Here is a 21,205-nt window from a genome sequence, read left to right as displayed (position 1 = left end):
AAGAGCCAGAGTGCACCCCTAGTGAGTTATTTTATCGATTGAAGTAGTAATACTGTTGGTTAATTGGATTTCAGCCTTTCTGCTCGAGGCATACATGGATACCCAGACACACACAAACACACCCACACACACACACACTCACACATATGAACACATAGTAACACAAAACCCATGTGACCTCTGTCCCCGATCCTCCAATGCGTTAACCTCTAACCTCCGACCTTTGCTCTGTGTGAGTGCCTCCACCTTCCAGCAACAGACACATGAAAACACTTAACACTGATTGTTTGGTGATATTTTGTTAAGCAGCATATTCATCTGTAGTGTTGGCACATTAGTAGCATGGCTCCTAGATAATAATTTGGGTTGCTTGATCTGTCTGTTGTTTTAGTCCAGACTGAAAAATCTCAATAATTACTGTATGGATCGCCATGACTTTGAGTACATTCATAAATTTCTGGCTGCCTGGCACAATATCAGCATCGGTCGCCACATTTTTATTTTTTATTTTTTATTTTTGGAGCTACGCACCACTCACATTCTCTCTCTTTCTCACAAACACATTGACAACAGATCCAGCTGTGTTTGTCGTTTTTCCAGCCTACTTGGCAAACCAGCTCTGTTCCCATTCATTCGCGTGAAGTACAACAGCTACAGTAACTAGGGGCACTGAGTTTCATGAATTTACTGTTTACCATTTTCCTACACAGGGCATGTAACACAGGTCATGTACGTGCTGTTGTAAACTGGAAGCAGATTGTCTACACTATGTTTAATCGCTTAGTTTCAGAAAATACTACAGAGATGGAATGAAACCAGAGATTTCTTTGCTTGGAATGACAACAAGGTAGAACAGTTACTGAGGGCAGTCTAATGGTCAAGACCTAGCTCTAAGGTTTCGGCTTGATATTTTGTTGCTGGTAAGATTTAATTGGGGAATCGGACTCTGTTGTCTTCGTCATTGCATTTAAAAGCAAGGAGTATTGTAGACGTTTGGCGTAAATCTGCAAAAGTTATGCTTATGAAAACCAAAGATAGTGGTCATAGTAAACCTTATGCTTGTCAAACAGTATCATGTTAACACAATTAAAAGCATGTTATTGTTAGCATTTTAGCATACTTGCATTCACATTTAGATATTTCACACTTTTACGGTTTTATAGAATGAAAAATATCAATCACAGTGACCCTTTAGGGAATAAAAACAGAAGCTCTTTTTATTTTAGTAAACAAAGATTTTATTACTATAATTGAAACAGTATGAATAACAGTATGCTAACTTTTAATTTTCTATATCACAGTGTGTGTTGAAACCAGTATACCGCTGTAACCTATTTATAATGTTATAGTTCCATTTTTCAATAAATAAATCAGCTAAGCCAATATATAGGTCAATATTAGTGTATTGCATATTAGATATAATGGTATAAGTTAAAAGAAACTGCATCATTTCTGGCCAGTCAGACAACATTAAAAATTCAAATTGTTAAGTCACATATTTTTATCGTCCTCCACAAGGTTGATCAAGAATTTAACAGATGTGACGGGAGCTGTCTTTGTGATCTTTTATTGTGGTTTACACAACAAAAGGATTTCGTTCTCCAAATCGCATCTTGATGACCCTCACATCGGTCAGGATGAACTGTTCGACTCACACTTTGGTTTGTCGGTTGTTTGTTAGCATCTTTAAACCAAGTTCAACAACTGTCACAAAACGCATTCCTGTCATTCTATTTTTATCGAGCACATTAGTGCGTTTAAAACCCACACATTACTTATGATGGGCAACAGTGTTTTGCCATAGAGATTTAAGTGGCAGCTTCAGTGTAGATAAATTAACGACGCTGCTCCCCGCCCACACTGAAACACACACCATTGCTGCGGTACTCATGATGCATTAAAGAGAGTGTCAGAGGGTTGAGGTCTGCCTCGAGATTTACCGCCGTGGTGAGATCGCAGACTGGCTCCTTTAAAGGCCAAAGTGGAAGGGGAATGAAAGGGAAGTAAAGAGACGCGACAAAGGGCAAGAGCTCCTGAGGAAAGGTAGTATTTAGAAGAAAGTTCGAAAAAGAAAGCTTCAGTTGTGGAGATAGGAATTTGTTATTATTGTTTTTACCTTCAAGACAATACGCACACAGTAAATTGCACTAAAGACCCTTCACGACGAATTCCCACAGTCCGTTTGCTGACTTAACAACCTAAAAGCCAAGCATCTTCCATTTTTCATCACACATTACCATCTTTGCCTGTAGAAACCGCAGTCTAATGAGCGCCGTCCGCGTTCCAGAGCGGAGCTAGTAATTTAGCATGCTGTATTATTAATCAGAGTCTCTGTGTGATTTTGCAGCAATTTGAACGCTTATTTCCCCCATAATGCTTCAGGGGTCAGGGTAATGAGTCTCCTTCCTAATGACTTTAGCAGTTGACAGAGAAGACACGACAGGCGCTTGTGGAATCAAAGCTTTGTCTGGCGGATTGAAGTGTGTGTGGCTGAGCATGTGTCCGCCGAGACAGCAGAGCGCTCTCCCTGAAAATCTTGTGTGATCAAAGGAAGCGGCGGCAGGAAGGAGAGAGAGAATAGAGAATATGTAGACTGGGTACAGAGGAGGATGTAAAACACACAGCGCCCAGGGAAGCTGACACAACATACAAGATACAACATGAGGCTGTGTGTGTGATTGGTTGTGTAATTATCTTTGTGTCCACATCTTTAGTTTCACTGTAAATATGTTATTTTTGTGTTTGGGTCATTTTCATCTGTATATATCTTCTACCTGCCTACCTGTCAACTTTTGTCTTTTTCTTTCTGTCTCTTTTCATCGGTCGTTCTCTTGATCAAATCTCTTTTCTGTTCTATTCCTTGTCTCCCTGTTCCCATACTTTATACCTGACTTATGACAGTGATGCAGTATCCCCTGGCAGCAGACACTTGTAAACTCTGTCATAATGACACTCTTAAAAAACAGAATTCACTGTACACTCACTGTAATAAGCACAGATTTGTTGCTCTTCTCTAAATTATGTCATTGTACATTGACATTGTGCTCAGTAACTTTGGGTTTTGGACTGTATGATAGACAAAACAAGATATTTGAAGATCAGTCCTTGTGCTGTGGGACATACGAATGGTCATTTCTGGGCTGAAGTACTTCTTTTTAAGGTTTAAGTTTGACCAAAGGAATTTTTCTTCTTTCATTAAAAAATGGCTCATCTACATCACTCAAAATACATTTCAGTTGTGATATTATGCTAGCTGCTAATGTAGCCAGGAACTACTAGATGAGAAATGGGCTACAGAGGTCTGGTCTTTCTACCTCCACATTTTTTTTAAATTTCCAAACTTGTAGTCTCCAGCCCCGACCAATGTTGACTTAAGTATCACTTGAGACAGTGTGTCAGATATTGCACAGCTCCTTCTGAAGCCACAAAAAGCTTTATACAACATTTTATATGTGCATGAGTACTCCTCAAACCCTGAAAAGGAAGCAGACCCAGTGGTAAAGATAAAATCAAAAAAACCCAAACCTGTCAGTGTCATAGGAAGATCTAACTGCTGTACGTCTACACTAAAAATACTTGAAAAGTTGTTCTTTTGGATCCCAGTAAGCAGCATACTAAGCAGCCACAGGCAATGCTGCAGGTGAATCTAACTCATCAATGCAACCTGGCTGTCATATCTGAAGTTGTTTCTTTCCCTGTGGCAGACTTTTATGACATTGAGAGTCATGTACAAACATATGTTGCTCAGGAAAAAACAAAAAAAATCCATGCACACGTTAAATGATACTTGAAAAAGCTCACTGCACAAACTAACATTGTGGGCCACACAGCGAACACAGGACGCACAAATATCCTCAGTCCTCTGCTCATCTCTCTTCCTCCAGCGGTGTGATTTCAGGCCATGCCCTTTCCTGTGTAGTCTTTTTATTTCATCCCTGTTTCTGCCTCTCATCACTCCATCCTGAGACAAAGGAATGATTACATCACTGCAGGGGGCGCTGTGTGTTTTTTAGAGCAGCAGAGTCTCTGACTTGGCGATCGCCCCAGCTTTATAACTGAAACCGGCTGCTGCTGCTGTTTCCACAGAGATTATCAACGCTGAGGCAAAGAGATTACCTCCGGGAAACAAATATCTTTTATTGTTATTTCTCAACTCGAGTTATGTTGATAATGCCGGGAAGTGGGAACAAGGAATTCACCAGCGGATAAACATCAGGCAGCTGTGATTCCTGGTTGAAATATATTCATGATAAATTGGTGACAATTGGAAAAACGAAACAAGGAGAGTCGCTGCCTTCATATAGGGAATATGTGGTCCCTTTGGTCTTCTCAAAAGAGCAATAGAAATACAAAAATAAATTCTTAAAATAAAACAAGCTTCCAGGGACACATTGCCTCTGCAGGGTAGTGATTTTGTAGCCAAATACACACTTTGCTTGTTACGTGGAACCCAACCAAGTCATATCTTTTACAGCAATTCTGTGAAGAACTCCTCAAGGATTCATCTTTATTTTGTCCCAATCGAGTTTCACTGAATGATTTCAGTGAGGGATGCAGGACTAGAAAATAAGATTATAGTTTGTGAGCAAACACTAAAATAAGGTGGATAATGACTCAGCTGCAGACCCCCTTTAGCATCACTCTCAGCACAGTTAGCTGTGTCAGCATGGTTGGTAATGTTTATATTGTAAAAAGGGTTTATGCAAGATGCTTGAGGTGCTTAAGGAAGTTTAAGAATACCTTGAAGATCTTTTTTTTTTTTTTTATAGGATTTGCTAGCCTTCAAAAGACTCCGGGTCAGGTTCAACATGCTTCTTAACAGGGAGATAGATGATTGTGGAGAAAGCCATCCCTTAAAAATAAAAAGGAAGTGCTTAAAGAAGTATGTGAAAGTCCTTGAATTTGATTAGTCTCGGAGGGGGTCTTGAGGGGTTTTGCAGCTCAAAATGTTTCTGCAGTAATGACATCTCAGCCACTGGGACGGCGTTACCAGCAGTAAAAGCAAAAAAGTGGCATCGCTTCCAGCCAGCTCATTTGGTGCTCAGTGTCTGGTGCCATGGTGCCACACCGAAAAGAAAGGCCTTTTGTGGCCTATTTTCCATCATGTTGTGATTTTGTTCTTCTTAAAAATTAACCAGTTGGTTTCTGGTTAATGGATGTTGGGTTATTGAAAGCAAATTTACCTAAACTGAAGTCCTTACTGTCCCCATAAATGCTTCTTCTGAGTAGGTGAAAGGAGGCTCAGCTCCAGGTTGTCATGCCTTACATGCAGATATTATGAATTTAAGAATAGAGCCACCCGTTCAATTTATGACACTCTGTGTCTGTCCTCTAATGACAAGATAGTGACATTTATCAAATTAACTGCTGTCAAGTGCTGTGCAGTCGCGGGAGGATTATGAGTGAGACGCCGTGCTCAAGTTCATTTGACGGCATGTCTGTCCCCCCCAGCGATGCTGTAGCTGAGGCTTCACTTTAATTTCCACAGCTTTCCACTTTCACTCGTCTCCCAGCCCCCTCTCTTCTCTGTTAAATTGTCTCTAAATTGGATATTTAAGGGCATGTAGGAACTCAAGGGAAGGGGGTGCCCCCTTTTTTTTTCTTCTCCTAGCAGCAACTCTCACCCCAGTTTCCTTTCAATCATAGTTTACAGTACAGTAGGCTATGTATTTTACACAATTTTTCAGGGGCAGTAATGAAAAAAGCAACGTTATTCCGGAGACGGGTGCATCTTATTTATCTCCGGTATCCAGACTTGGCCTCTTCAATAAGCTTAGCCCTCCCAAATCTATCCCACTGTATATGAATCAGATTTAGAGGATGGGGGGAGTTTGAGGAAGCCATTAAAACACACCATTCGATCTTTGATTACATCCTCCTCTTTCATCAAATAGCAGGATTAAGAGAGAGGGCTCTGAGTGTTGTAGCGTAACATCGGGGTCCTGTGGGGCTGGGTGGGGCTTTAAGGTAAGTGTGTGAATGTATTTGTTGTGTGTGTGTGTGTGTGTGAGACAGAGCCAGAGGTGGGGTTATATTGGCGGTGTTAGGATGACAGGCCTCCTCCTATAAAGGAGTCAGCAGCCGGGGCAGATTTATGACAGCCATGCTGAGTGGAAAACGTGATGGGGGATGGAGAGGCGGCTCTCACTATCGAGGATATCTTATGCCTCCTTTGAGAGTCACTCCCTCTCTCTCGCTCCAATTTCATGGCTCTCAGTCTGTCGCGTTGTCTTTGTCTTCTCTCCCTTTGTTACTATAAATCATTTTCTTTGTTATTATCGTAGTTTTCATAATTATTCCTGCTTAACAGTGGCTCGTTTCCTCTCTCTTTTTTTTTTTTTTTTTTTAACTTTCACCCCTCCCTTCTCGCAGCACCACACAGAGTACTGCAGGGGCTTGGGCAACAATTGTTTCCTTTGTGTGTCCGCCACAGCTCTCTTTATCGCAATTAAACTCAGACAAGCCTTTTAATTCCTCGTATGTGTGAGAATGAGTGAGGCAAACGAAGGTCAGCTCATTCATCTTTTTAAGCTGTTGCACTTTAGCGCTGTTACGGTGTGAAAAGATGTATCCATTATGGCTGAGAGCAAGAACAGGGAAGACTGAGACGTTGTCAAAGAGAAGGGCAGAGAGAAGAGGTTTGGGAATAAGGGGCCTCTCAAAATGACGTTTTATTACAATAAGGCACCTGGTAGTGCCAAAAACACATTGTACCTCTAAAAAAGCTAATGTGTAGCTGACAAACTTACACGAAAGAGAAACTCTCTCTGTAGTCTCCTAGTGCTGGTATCGTTCTTTCTCCATCCAAGGAACAACTCCAGTCTCCGCTCATCGCAGAGGTAATAAAGTGTGCAGGTTAACGTTCCTTTTTTCGAAACGTCTGGAGATCTCATACATACATTATGTTACGTTTCAATACGATACAGTATGATCTACCATTTATGGACTTTGGACTTTATATTGCAGATGCGGAGGTGGACCAAATTACACTGGGTACAGCGGAGGTCCTTTTATCCTTGAATTGATCCAGAATAATAAAATTTCAGTGTTAAGTAGTAGATCAAGCAGTGCTGACAAAACATAAACAAATTTGTAGTATGCTGTTACGCAAAGCAACAATGGTCATGTGCAAATTGGGATTATGTAATTTTTTCCAAATGCTCTGTTTTACATGTCCACATTGATAAAAAGTTGCTCAGTAAGTTTTAATAAATCAGCACCCTAGAAGGTGTTTAGAAAAAAAAAAGCTTTGTTTGCTTGTGGATCAGAGGCCAATTTTCAAATATGTCAAACCATTCCTTTAAAAAGAGAAGAAGAGAAAAAACGAAACAAGAACGATCTGATCTATTATAAGTAAAGACGATTATGAATGTAATCAGATATTTGGTGCCAACTGACAGGTTTTGATCTGTGATCCAGGCACATTACCAGAAACCTATTGAAGTTCAGTACCAAGCCCTAGCTTTTCAGAGAATTTGAGAGTTGCACACCAAACACAACCAGATGCACAGCTCATTCTTCTCAAAATGCATCACACACAGAAGTTGCATACAGCTCACATGAACAGTATTTGAAGTCCAAAGTATAGGACGTCCCATCAACAGATCAGTGTCACATGACACCCTGATACTCTGATACCCCTGCCCTGCCTGATATTGTTTTGGAAAGACACGTGTTGCCATGGCAGCGGAGCACCGACTATTCCCCGTGTGATTGCAGTTTTCCACCTGCAGCAGGAAAAAAGACCTGTTCCCCTCCCAAACACTGTTTCCATGTAAACATTTTACAGGAATGTGTGTGCGTAGGAGCGTGTGTGTGTGTGTGTGTGTGTGTGTGTGTGAGAGAGAGAGCATGTGTGTGTTTTTATTTTTTCTCTGGGGTTTGAAGCACATTTTGGTCGTTTTATTTTGCCAATAGCTCCAGGAAGAAATCAATGGGTGGACTATTTTTTGGAGAATGATATAAGGCGCTACTCTGTGTGTGTGTGTGTGTGTGTCTTGGTGTGTGTATTTTCTGTCATATTGTATTTTTTTCCTGTGGGGAGTGGGGTCTTTTGGGAAACATGAGAGGAGGGGAAAGTTAGGCAGCTCAGAGAAGGAAGAGAAAGATGCTGATCTGTGAGCAGCACGAGGATGAAGAGACCAGCTGTGGAGGAGACAAATCAGCGTAAACACAAGCAATCTGTTCACAAGAAGGACAGAGAGAAGGGACAGCAAAAGATAAAGGAAGAGGAAGTTAGATTATGCGCAGAGATGTAAGGGCATGCAAACAAAGAGTGTGAGAGGCAGGCGTAGAGTAACTGACTCAGGGCGGCGTTAGAAGCAGCGTCTGGGCCGAGATGAGGTCAGACGTGGATAGACTGAAGCCCAGTGTTTGATGACCACAGGCTATAGTGACCCATTAACAGACTTGTAAAGCTTATTCCCTCCCCCTCTGGAAACGGCTGGTTTGAATGTATACATGAACAATATATTAGGCAAGCTGACTTGAAATTCCTTCATGGATCCTGAATCTATTTATAAAAGAAAACCTCTTGATGTTTATTTGTAAAAAAACTGATAAACCTTGTAGCTTTTGTATGCTTTTGTACCTTGGAGACGTACATTCCCCAGAAGACGCACTGTTTAGTCAGAGTCGGAGCTGCGGTGATTCATTTGGAGTTTTGTATATTTTATATTCAGTTTATCATTATTATTCATGACTGTGGTTTTGGGTCTGTGCCCCCTTTTAACCAAGAGGTGGTTCCAACCTAAAAATTCTTGTTTGGATGCTCAATATTTCTGGCCTCAGGGTTGTGTGGGCACTGCAGGCATTCCTCTCTCTCACACACACACACACACACTCAAATAACCTCAGTGCGTTTCTAGTGACAGCATGTTTCCAAAGCGAGGTGGTAGGAGGATTAAAATAAGTGAGCTAGAGATGTTATGCTTCCTAACATGAATACACAGAGGTGGGGTTTTGGAAGCAAAAACTAAAAAAGAAAACATAACAGGATGCCACTCATCATTTCTCACTTTGTGTTTTTCCTATCCACACTCTTAGTTCTTAAATTGTACATTTCCTTCTTGTCAGGATGTTGTCCTCTAAATGTTTTTGTTGTTAACAAACTCTAAAAAGGTTAGATGTGGCAACTCAGTGACACTGCTATAAATACAGAGAGCTGCACTCTGCTACAGGCTGAATGTGTATGCACAACACGTTCTCACTCAGAACTTGTCACATGGTGCTGCTTGGGCAGCATCAACCTGTCATGTTTTAGGTATCCTTGTGCGTCAGCTGTTTACGCTGCAGGATGCCATTCAATAACTGCATGTGGTGCGTCATGGTGGGATTACGCAGCGCGTTATCATGATGTCAACAAATGCACATGTGGTGGGATGAAGCAGCACGGTCCCTATGTTCACACAACAGCGCGGACTGTCACAATCGTTGGGATTAGGCACCAAAGTCATGAAAGTCACTGGCTCTGTCTGACCGCGTTATCATCAGACACATCTGTGTGCGTTTCATGTGGACGCAGAAGGTGGCATGTCACTCATTTGCCAAAAGCACTGACAGAGTGGCGCTATTTGTCAAGTTCGGAACGAGAACGGGTTGGCTTATTTTGGTTTAAACCGACGCCATCACATCACACCAATCCTTAAGGCCCAGACACATCAAACCAAAATCAAGGAACTAGTTGCAACAAAGATCGCCTCACGTTGCCTGTGTTGACCAAACAGATGCATCTGATCACAAAGGATATATACCATGCGCTAGTGAACATTAACACAAACTAACCTCATTCATTCATCCATATCCTAAAAAGTTTGTTTTGATTTCATGCCCCTGATTTTGTTTGCTTTCCTCACTCCCGTTTCTCTTGTGCCAACGCTGCAGGACTCACCACCCAAAGTAGGGCGACAGACACTTGCCGACAGACCAACGTTGACCAACTGCAGATCGTTGGCTTGGTGTGTCGGGATCTTTAAGATTTTACTGATCACTTTTAAAGCACATTTTGATCCGAACCCAAGCTACATACAGATATGTTGACGCCATATGAGTCAGTTCGCAGCCTTAGATCCTTGGGTAGTGCCCTTCTAGCTGTTACAAAATTGATCAGGCCCCCTTGGTTTTGCAGACTGCTTTTATGTGATGTTCTCCTTTAATTTTCTTTTAATTTTCTTTATATAGCTTGAATAGCTTTTATTATTTTTGTAATTATTCGTTTTTATTGAATTATCTTACATGTTTTTCATCTATTGTCCTTTTGTTTTAACCTTGTCTTAACCTCACATTTTTACTTGGCTATGTTTGGCCTTACTGTTTGGCACTCTGCCTTCTGAGTGTCCTACTTTTGCTCTTGCACTTAAAGATGCTATATAAATACAGTCATTATTATTTTAAAATCTTACTTAAAATGATGCTACAGGGCAAATCAGTCAACACACTGCAAGTTAGAAAAGAATACAACAAAGAAAAGGCTGCAGGAGAAGATTAAGGAAGGTGTTAATGAACAAAACAACACATTAAAAGGAGTCTATGGAAATTCTGAAACATAAAAATAACAGCATATGTGTAGGGGTTGCAAAAACAACACATACTAAGTCTAAACATGAATGAAGTACACTACTCGGTTTGCTGCGTGGTTTGGCATTGTGGAAGGAGACTGTTTGCACACAAACACACACACACAGAGCCTCTATGTTGGTCTTTGCCTGGCAGGATGCTGTTGGTCGAAGCAGGCGCAGTGGGCAGCACCCGCCCACAGGCGGCAGCGAGTACGCGCAGCAAGCAGTGGGTGGGCTGAAGGTCAGACGGGCCCTGGACACTCTGGCATTGTTCTTTTGGTCTCTTTTTTTCCTCACACTATGACCTGCGACTTCAAGAGCATATGTCTGTGCTGGTGTGAGCCAAAGATTCACAATGAAAGAGAGATTGTAGAAGCAACAGAGGCGCAAATGATTGAAGTAGATTTTAGCTGTATGCGTTCTAAGGCTACAGAATGCTTTCAAACAGTGTGAACTGTGTGTATGTCTGTGTGTTTGACTCTACAAAGCGCTCTGGCATGTTATGAGTCTGAGTCAGCACAGAGGAGGCCCGGCCAGCTCTCTGAGAAGTGTGGCTCTGTTGAATGTAGCAGTGGGAGGAGATGAGCAAAAGGTCTTCTGTTGCATTTCAGATGCGTGATGTCTTCCCATCAGCTGTTACACACGATTCCCCAAAACGCTGACTCTCTCCTCCTGGAAGCTCAACCATTTCAATTCTCCAGAACGCCAACACTTGAACTCAAATGGAATGCTTCACCTCAGCGAGTGTGACGTTGCAAGACAAGTCGTTTGTAGTCAAATTGGAGCTTTGTTTGCTCCGCAATCATTTTATGGTTCTTCCTTTCCTTTTCCTCTCCTTCTAAAGGGCAGCACACATAATCACATGTAAAACCGCTTTGTGCTGCCTGAGCTGTTGTTTTTTCGCAAAGAAAAAGTGATAGCACCCACCACAGAAGCAGGTCAGAAGGAGGTTGCTGAAAATTTCCCCTGAGATGCTTCACTCAGTGTTGAAATTATTTGAACCTTGACCCACTTTGCAGTCAAGTGCTTCCTATCAGAGCTTTGTGTTTTTGTACGAGTGCATGAACAAAGATGCAGGGGGGAAGTCATTTTGTGTGCCCCAGTTTCTAGAACCGCATTAATTAGTGGTGAAAATTAACTCTGCACTGCGTGACAACCCTCTGTGAGGCCAACCAGCTAATGTAAGACATGAATATACCCAGTGTGCATTGTAGAGGCACAGGTAACAATAAAGGAATACATCACTCACAAAATGACCATTTGTTTATCAATTACTCACCCCATGTTCATTGAATTTATGAGGAAAGCTGTGGGTTTTTTTTTTTTTGGTTTTTTTTACACGGCTCCATGCTGAACCGAGAATCCAAAGAAACGAACAAGCAAAGGGGGTCTGTATCTAACAACAGCAAAATGCTCACACAACCTGTGCAGTATAATCCAAATCTCTTTTTTATATCTCTATTTATCTAGTTGTATGCTCAGTACTTCCCATGCACATGCATTTTTGTCAAAATATTATTATATAAAATACTTATGCATACGAGTAAGAATTGCTCCCAATGAGTCATTTCCCTGAATTTTAAATGGAAGTTTAGACTTAAACTAGTCAACTTTTCTAAAAGTTTGAAAACACACAAAACAGTCAAAATTAAGAACAATTTAATCTATAGGGTTAAACATTGTCTGTAAAAATATTGCATATTTTATCAGAGCCATTTCATATCTTTAATCACACTTTTCTATAATCAAATCATATTTTAAATGCAGCTCAAAATGTGTGGCACTTTGCATCACAACATTGCACAACATTGCATAACTCCACAAATTGTGGAGTTATGTGAGAAAAACAAAGTTTTCCTCAGGAATTTAAGGTAATGTGCGGTGAGGAAATGATATACAAGTGGTGATTTTGCAGATTAAGTTTTTCTGTAAGGGATTTTTGGTTACATTATGGCTTATGCAAGCTGTGCCAGGAGGCTGTCTGGCATCACCCAACCTTTGTCCCTTTTAAAAGCGATTGCAGTGCAAAACGCTTTTGGTGATGTCTGCATTAAAAGTGGTTGATATAAAGTTGAATTATTGTAAAATGTATTGACTCAACATTTTTTTTTCTCTCGTTACAGATGGTCATTTCACTGGGACCCCTCCCACGTACGGATACGATGCAGACCGCGCAGAAGAGCAGCGAAGGCACCACGACATCCTGCCGTACATCGATGATTCGCCGTCATCTTCACCGCACCTCAGCTCCAAGAGCCGCAGCAGTCGGGACACCCTATCCTCCGGATCGTTAGAGTCCTCCAAGTCGGTCAGTATGCCTTACTGCCATCTCCTACTGCTGGACTTCACACCTGAATTGCACATTTTTTCATTAGTTGAGGAAAAAAATGAAAACTGAGTAAAAAAATTAGTAACAGTTATGCTGAGGATTTTTATTCTACGAGTGATACAAAGCATATGAATATAAAATTCTATAAACATGGCTAGAACCACTCTCCAATGGCCAATATTTCCATACTCTGACCTCAATTCATTGCAGGAAGTGGGCTAATCTATTCTTAGAGCAATCCCGCTCCGTCAAATATCTGCCAATCGACGAGAAATCAAATCTGCCATTTGAGAGGATTGATAAAAGACAACAACGCTGGCCTCTTGACCCCACAGGCAGTCATCCAGTGAAGAAACTCATCTCCCTTAAGAGTCTGGCTCTTTCTCATGCAGGGTATTAGGCAGAATTACCTATCACCTCCATCACCCCATCACTGCCTTCATCCTCTTACCCTCCCTCCTTTACTCTCCCTTGTCTGCGTGGAGAAAACCGGTGATCTATGACGTCTGGTGCTCTGCAAAGGTTACCATGGAGAGGGTACACACACATACACACACAAAAAACCTTAGCGTCAGCAAAGATGAAAATGAACAGTCTATTTTAGCTTTTACACATGATTTCTTGCACAAAAGAGTGTGTGTGGCAGGAGAGCATGGTGCTGTAGAGCCATGTGTTCGATTAGGATAGAGAGGTATTGTGGGAGAATGTAATACGCTAAGACTACCTCGCTCCTCTGTGCCCTTGGAGGAAGTAATCGCATCAGTGGTCATGAAGCAGTATCAGTTTCTCCACCCCCTCAGTCTTCGCTCGCTGTCTGAGCTGGTGAGCAAGTGCCCGTCAATCTGATTGATGACTTGAATCTGCCAATAAATGATGAGTCCCCTGACTGCATCCAACCTTTGACCTGTGGGCTGGAAACTCTCGCTGATTTTAATTTACACACAGGCACACACAAATAGTGTTGTCTCTGCTTTAGGTTGCACAAGCCAGTGCTTTCTTAGATGATTTGCAGTAAACTCTCATGTTTAGAGGCAGAATCCTGGAGGAAACCCGACGCCATGTGTGTTTAGGGTTGGCAAAAGCAGCATCTGATGGGCACTCAAATATAATATGCAGCTGAACACGCAGGCAGTCATGCTTTTAATAACTGCCATGAAAATAGAGTTACCATCGTCCTTGATTCGCCCTTGGACGGCCGCTCTTCAAACATCAGCCCAGTCTGCCCCTCTAATTGATGAGTCAGAGTCCAGACGAGCTCTGATTGGCTTAGTGGGAGCTGATGGTTTTATGATGTCACTGTGATGAGTCATCACCATCGGCGATACTGCTGATTTAATTTTCCACTGTGGCTCTTTTTCTCTCATATTCTGACTCTTCTTGGCAGTGAAGAGAGAGAGGGGAAGTCAGCTGAAGTGTGATGACTGTGCTGTAATGTGTTTTCTAATAATTTTGCAAAAACACTGACCTCATGTCATATCTTATAATCCTAAAACACAATGTGACACATAAAGCTGTGCTTGAATGTCAATCAAGAATAGCTGGTGCCCACTTTTTCCCATCTCTAAGTTTTTTGGGGGTCATTTTATGCCTTTTATTAGATAGATGACAATTGAAAGTAGGGCTGCAACTTACAGCTATTTTGAATTACTACTGATTACTGAAATAAATACTTGACTATTTCGGATTGTGAATTACATAATTACTCAGTGGCTCTAATGTAGCTATCAGCTTTAAAATTTGGAAGTTGTTATATGCATGTGTTAACTAACTCCGACCAAACGTGTGCAGCAACTGCCTCTGAACAGCATCTAGCAGTGATCCAGAGTGTTTACTCGCCTTGTGAGGCAGGGAGAACAGAAACGGTTCAGTATTTCAGTATTCCCACTGTCACACCAGTCCTTATTCACCATAAAGCACAACCCTTCTGCCTTCAAATCTGGGACAAGGCAGTTTATGGTCAGCGGCCACCAGGGCACCTAATTCATGACTTGTCTTCTCTGTGGCTGCGGTTGCCTGACTTCTACTTAAAATATCTTATTTTCTCGGCTCTCTCAGACTGTCTGACATCATACCTAAAGGGCACGACCTGATCGAGGAGGTCGTTTCTTAACCTGCTAGATGACCAACTTCAGTAGAATAGACAGCTTTGAAAGATTGAAATCTCCCTTCTCATAATCTATCATATTTATAATGAAAGTTCAGTGAGCTTGTTTCCTTGCAACGAAAGGCTTAGAGTGATGTGGTGTTGCAAATATTTTATCCAGTAAACCCCTGCAGACACCAACCCTGTCAGCATCTATCACATGTGGCTGAGATGCAGTTTAAATAACCAGAAGTAATGCTGCATTTAACAGAACTGCTTCTCCTGCAGCACGAGATAATTCTAATACAGCTCCATTACGTAGCAGACATGTTGAGATAGGGAGCAGTCACATTAGGCATTTCAGAAAGCGAGAGATGGCAGAACAGGATGCTGAAGAGATTAGAATATAAAAAATGTAGATGGTTAATAAAGTGTGGAACAGGGCATGCAGTGCAGCTCACTTCTCTCCTTTCTAACCTGGCTCTGGATGATTATATGAGCTGACAGTCCATGGGAAAGAGAGAGAGAGAAATGAGGAATAATGTTATTACAGTCGCTGCTGCTCAGTTTCTATCTGCTCTTCCTGAGCTACACCGGCGTGCTTGTCAAATAAACACTGTTTGTATTGATTCTCATGTATCTCCCGAGAATATCGTCCGTGCATAAACAAATCAGCAGCAGATCAGAATTCCTAAATCATGATGGGTACGGCCACGAGCAAGAGCTGTAGTGTGAGCTGAAAGGGTTTAAATTCAAATGTGAATGTACAGTAGTGGCTGTGAAAACATAGAAACACCAACCCAAATATACCCCGAGCAGGGAGATTGTGTCTTATTTTATTACCAGAAAAAGCAGGCAGACACCCCTTTTAGTCTGAATCTAGAGATGGGCTCATTAGTTGCCACGGCGATGAATAAAAGATGATATGTCTGGAGATGTGGGTACTTCCTCGGGGAGTCGTCTGAGGGTCTGAAACGATGAATAAACACTTTGGTCTCCCCTCTGCTGGTTCAGTAACATGTGGCTGAATGGTAAAGTTTCCTTCTTGTGATTTGTTGAGAATATTCTTGATGCTGAAAATGGACCCCTGTGTTTCTCATGCCTTTTTTTACCAGCAGGCATATCCTGTGAGGGTAAAGTGACAAAGCTCATGCCGATACTTGTAGCTCCGGCAGCGATTTATTCATTTTTCATTAATTCACAAACAATCGGGGGGCTCCGTCGCCGCCCCGGGCTTTCACTTTTAAACCAGACAGATTTAAAGCCGCTGCAGTGCAATGTGATTCATTTAAGAGCTATCTAAAATTATAATTGCATTACATATTTACTTTCAATATTCTTTTATTAGCACTCTTAATACAAAAAGATAAATCTTTTCTGCTTTTGGTCGTCTTAGAGTCTATACATAATGAGCAATGAAAGCTTTTTCTGATATTGTTATATACAGCACAGATCCCCAGACAGCACTGTGTGATGCATAATACATGTCTGTCAGAATCATTTCTTTTATGCCAAACCTGAGAAAGACACTGAAGATGGGATAAACAGTCAGATGAAGAGGAGAATATACTTTAAATACTGTCCCATTCTACTTGTGGTCTACACCTGATTAAACCAAAGTACTGCCATCATTAGTCGATTTAACTAAAAGTTAACTGACAGAAAATGTATTTTAATTTGATCAGTTTTTGTCAGTTTGTCAGTTTTTTTTTTAAAAAAAAAAAGCATTGGCTTGATTTTTTTAAAAAAACATGAGAAGACGGCAATGAGCAACCAAAGAAGAAATGACCCAAAAATTAGCAACAAGTTAGTAAAAAGTCAAGATATTATACCTGAAAATTAATAAAATACAGAACACATGTAAAATGATTTCATTAACGCTTAAAGTCCTGCTCAACTGTTTAGCAGAGCAAGTATTAATTCACTATATCAGAAGTCTTTTTAAAGCTTTTTTTTTTTTAAAAAAAAAAAAGCTTTAAAAAAATAATTGTGTTGTTCATTGCCTTTTTCACACCAATATGTTAAGGGGTCAAAGTAAAATAATTGTGACAGGCATCTGAAAGCAGCAAAAGAAAAGTGATTTTGCTCCAAGTTTCAAAGCGTTAACGTGCCATGTTAATGTAAAATCTCAACACCTTGAAGGAATTTCTACTTCACAATGAAAAAACATTGATTTACACTGTATGCTAACACATTTTTATTTGTACTTTCAATGTAAATTAGGTATCAACATGTATAACAAAAAATGCAGCAAAATAGAGCATGCTTATAAAAAACAAAGTGGAGGATCCCCTGGGCCCCCTGATAAAGGTCCAGGCTAATTATTTATATTCATTATTAATGTTTGTTTATTAACTCACCCTGAGCCTTCTGTCAAAACAGGACCCCGGGCAAAGCAAGCTCAGTATCCCTGTTGTAGACTAAATGATTAATTGATAAAATAACCAGCAAATTAATCAATAATGCAAGAAATTATGATTTTCAGACCTTAATAAAGTATATGTTTGCTCCATCAGACCCTTGAACAATGAAACCCTCTTGTGTTAACCCTGAGATGCTTAAAAGCGAGAAACAAGTGTAACATAGCGTCTTTAAATCCTTATACACACACCTGTCTGAGTTTGGGAGGATTGCTAGTTATTGATTCTATGTACTGTAACCACATTTACACAGTATCGTCTAAATGCCGAGTGCTATTTTTATTTTTGCTCATGCAGTGGCCATGGAAACAGGTTCCGGGCCCATTTACCTCTTCATTTAAATATATGCATGTCCACCCACAGACATCCAAGTACTCACAGTGCACACTTCAATGCAGCTCACAGGGATACTGTACATCATTTTAGCTTTCTTGTACAATGTGTGAATTCTGCCATGTAAATATGGAGATGGAGAATCACAGGTGGCTTAACATAAATAGATAAACTCAAAAACCGTGCAAATTTAATAATAGGTTGTTGAGGTCATTTTTTTAAGCAAAAATGCCAAACATTAATGTGAGGCTCTGCTTTTTTTTCCAGTTTATGTTGTAAAATTAATCTATTTAGCCTTATTTTGGTATGTAAAACAAACAAATCCAAGACACCACATTGAGCTTGGAGATTGTAATTGGCATTTTTCTCCCTTTGTAGACCAAAAAAGTGATAGATGCATCTGAAAAATAATTCAGTTAAACCTTAAAGAATAGGTTCATGTTGTTTTTCACAAGTCCATCTTAAAATGACCTGTATCCTCAAGTCAGCTTTGGCATTTCTCATGGTTGTATTTTTGTTTCTGCAGAGAACAAGGGCTATAAGTTTTGTCCTTTTCTCCTACGTTAGGATCACATTAAAATTGATCTCATCACAGCAACTGTGGACAAGAGAGACAACTACTGCAGCCACTAACTATTTCAAATGATATACAGAAGGCATGTAGGTGTTGTCATGGGAAAACTTGAAAATAATGTTAACCTTTTCTTTAAAATACGAACAGAAAATTTAAAAAATGAAGCAAAATACACATACTTATATTCACATCCTTTGCCTAGTTCTTACTCTAATTGCTGGATGTATTTTCATCGTTTTCTCTCATGCTGCGCCAACCCACACACTCATCCACACAGATACACGTAATTTACTGCAAGTCTCAAGAAGCCAGGTCAACTCTTACAGCAGCTTGAGTCCAACAGGCTGAGTCAGTGGGAGTCGCAGCATCACTATCACTCTGGCCATCTCGTGCACTCACTCCTTTAGCCTTTTTCACATGTACAGTAGAGCCCATATGATCGCTGTGTAAACATACATGTCAGCATAAGGTTCTATAAGATTTCCATGCCGAATGTGCACACACTTGACATGTCACTCCTGGTAGGCATGGGGAAGCATGCAAGGGTGTAGGTTTTGTTTCAACTTTGGAGGGGGACACATGGGGTCCTCTGTCCGAATGCTGTGATTTTATTATTTTGATCTGTTCTGTACAAACAACACCTATTGCACGCCGGCCTTTAAGGGGGAAATCCCTCCTCAGTTCCTCCTCCTTAGGTTTCTAAAAATTTTTCCCCAGTTAAAGAGATTTTTGGGGGAGTTTTTCCTTATCTGCTGTGAGGGTCCAAGGACAGAGGGATGCTGTAAAAAGTCCTCTGAGGCTAATTTTGTTTTTTTTATATTGGGCTTTATGAATAAAAGATTAAAAAAAAACAAGTTGTGCCTTTTTTACATAAATCATGGTTTAGATGTCTTTAATTTTTCATACCTTCACACCTTCCTAAATACACAATAGAAACCCACAAAATGTTAGGAAAAGTAATATTCTCACACCTATTTCCCTGATTAAACAAAGAAATACAGCGGTGCACCTTTTGAATTCAACTCTTAGGCTTAATTGCCTCATAAAACATTTGATAGAAACAAAATAATCTGGTGGTCTGAATATCCTTTCTTTCTCTTTGCATTTCTCCCAACTGAAGAGTCAGAGAAACAGAAATCCTGCCTTTTGCTGCCCTCTCTCTTCCTCAGCTCCCTTTTATTTGTAGCTGCACGTTTTGAATATTTTTTTTCCCCCAAACATATCGAAATCATAGTCCAACCCTCTTATCTTTGTCTGGCCTTTATGAAGTCAGATATTTTGCCCTCTTTCTTTTCTCTTTCCTGTTTTAATGACACGGACTCTGCATTGTCTCGCTCTTCTTCTCTTCTTTCTTTGTCATCCTCTCTCACCCTTCCTCCATGTTTCCTCTCCTTTCTGTGTGTGTGTGTGTGTGTGTGTGTGTGTGTGTGTGTGTGTGAGAGAGAGTGTGCACGTGCTCTAAGCACATTCTCGCACAAACACATATTTATACGCCAACCTTGCTCCCATGGGAGACCCTGCCCGTTTGAGTTATTTCAGAGTTCGTGGTTAAACAAGACAGCCCGAGGAATCTCTCTGTCTCTCTGCTTTCTTTCATGTCCGTACTCCTCACTGAGCTTTGACTGGGCTGAGGGGAATGGAGAGGCAGCTGGGGGAGGATTTCTTGAAGGTGCATTTGTTGCCGTTTGATTTTCTACACTATGGCGCTCACAAACAATAAACCTACAGAGGTTTCAAGCTCAGCCCAGAACTACAAACCCTTCAATTTGAGATTGAGAAACTGTCCTTTTACAAGCTGGTGTGAGCAGTATTATGATGCTTTGAGTGTTCTTCATGCTAAAGAACTCAAAATAGTGGAATTTTGTGATTTTCAGTGTGAAAACAAGTATTTTCCTAAATAAAAATCTATGGACTCATACAAAAGTAATCTCTTTAAATCATCATTTATGACCTACTCGAAGTGTGTGATGGTGTTTTTACCTGAAGGCACCCTTTGCCTCTATTTCCTTATTTTCTTAATGTACTGTGTTCAGGACATTCTTGGTGTGCAGGTGAGATTGGGACTTTATAAAAAGTTAGTAAACAGGTGCCAGACCATAAGCAGAATGCATTCAAGAGGAAGCAAAAACAAAATTACGGACACAGCACCCAAAAAATGTTAGCTTTCACTTTTACTGGTGATATTGTTTACAAAGAGTAACCAACTATTCCTGTGTAGTATACCATATGAAAAAAAAAACCCAGAAATGAGTAAAAAAAACAGAGTGCAAAATATTGTGTTGGTGCATATTGTTTGAGCTGTATTTTGTATGTGTGTGTGTTTGTTTCAGACTGAATGTGACCTGGAAAAAGGTTTGGAAATGAGGAAGTGGGTCCTGTCTGGGATCTTGGCCACTGAGGAAACATACCTCAGTCACCTGGAGGCACTGCTGCTGGTGAGAACACACACACACACACACACACACACACACACACACACACACACACACACACACACACACACACACACACACACACACACACACACACTATACTATGTAGCCATGATATACATACATTGGCATATTGTAAGCAGTAGACTCTTTACGCTTACTTTCATGAAATGCATCTGCAAAATCTGAATGGAACATGGATAGGTTATATTGGAAAACATCCCTGCACACCTGAATGTGTGACAGGTGCATCAGAGAGGGTACAATCTTGAAAACAGCTTTTTCAGCAACCTGTTGATGGTCGTTCAGACCAGAATGTTGTTTCTGTAATAAAATTAAGATTTCAGCAGTAAGGGAGACAATGTTCTTCCTTTTGTTTTTAATATGGATAGAATATAATTCCATTCCATTCCAAAAAGTTATAAATAACAAAACCAAATAAAAACCAAATAAATAGATAAATACTTCCACCCATATT

General features: G+C 40.6%; 1 protein-coding gene across 1 annotated transcript in view; it reads left to right on the top strand.

Moving 5' to 3' along the window:
• The window catches only part of bcr (BCR activator of RhoGEF and GTPase), a 99,952-nt gene that overhangs the window by 42,167 nt on the left and 36,580 nt on the right, over nt 1-21,205 (top strand). The window contains 2 exon segments of the mRNA XM_042509140.1: nt 12,680-12,864; nt 20,626-20,730. Of these exon segments, the coding sequence (XP_042365074.1) occupies nt 12,680-12,864; nt 20,626-20,730 (290 nt within the window).

Source organism: Plectropomus leopardus, chromosome 20, assembly GCF_008729295.1.
Source record: "Plectropomus leopardus isolate mb chromosome 20, YSFRI_Pleo_2.0, whole genome shotgun sequence".
Taxonomy (NCBI): Eukaryota; Metazoa; Chordata; class Actinopteri; order Perciformes; family Serranidae; genus Plectropomus; species Plectropomus leopardus.
Note: the sequence above shows the minus strand (reverse complement) of the source record. Positions and strands in the feature narration are given on the sequence as shown.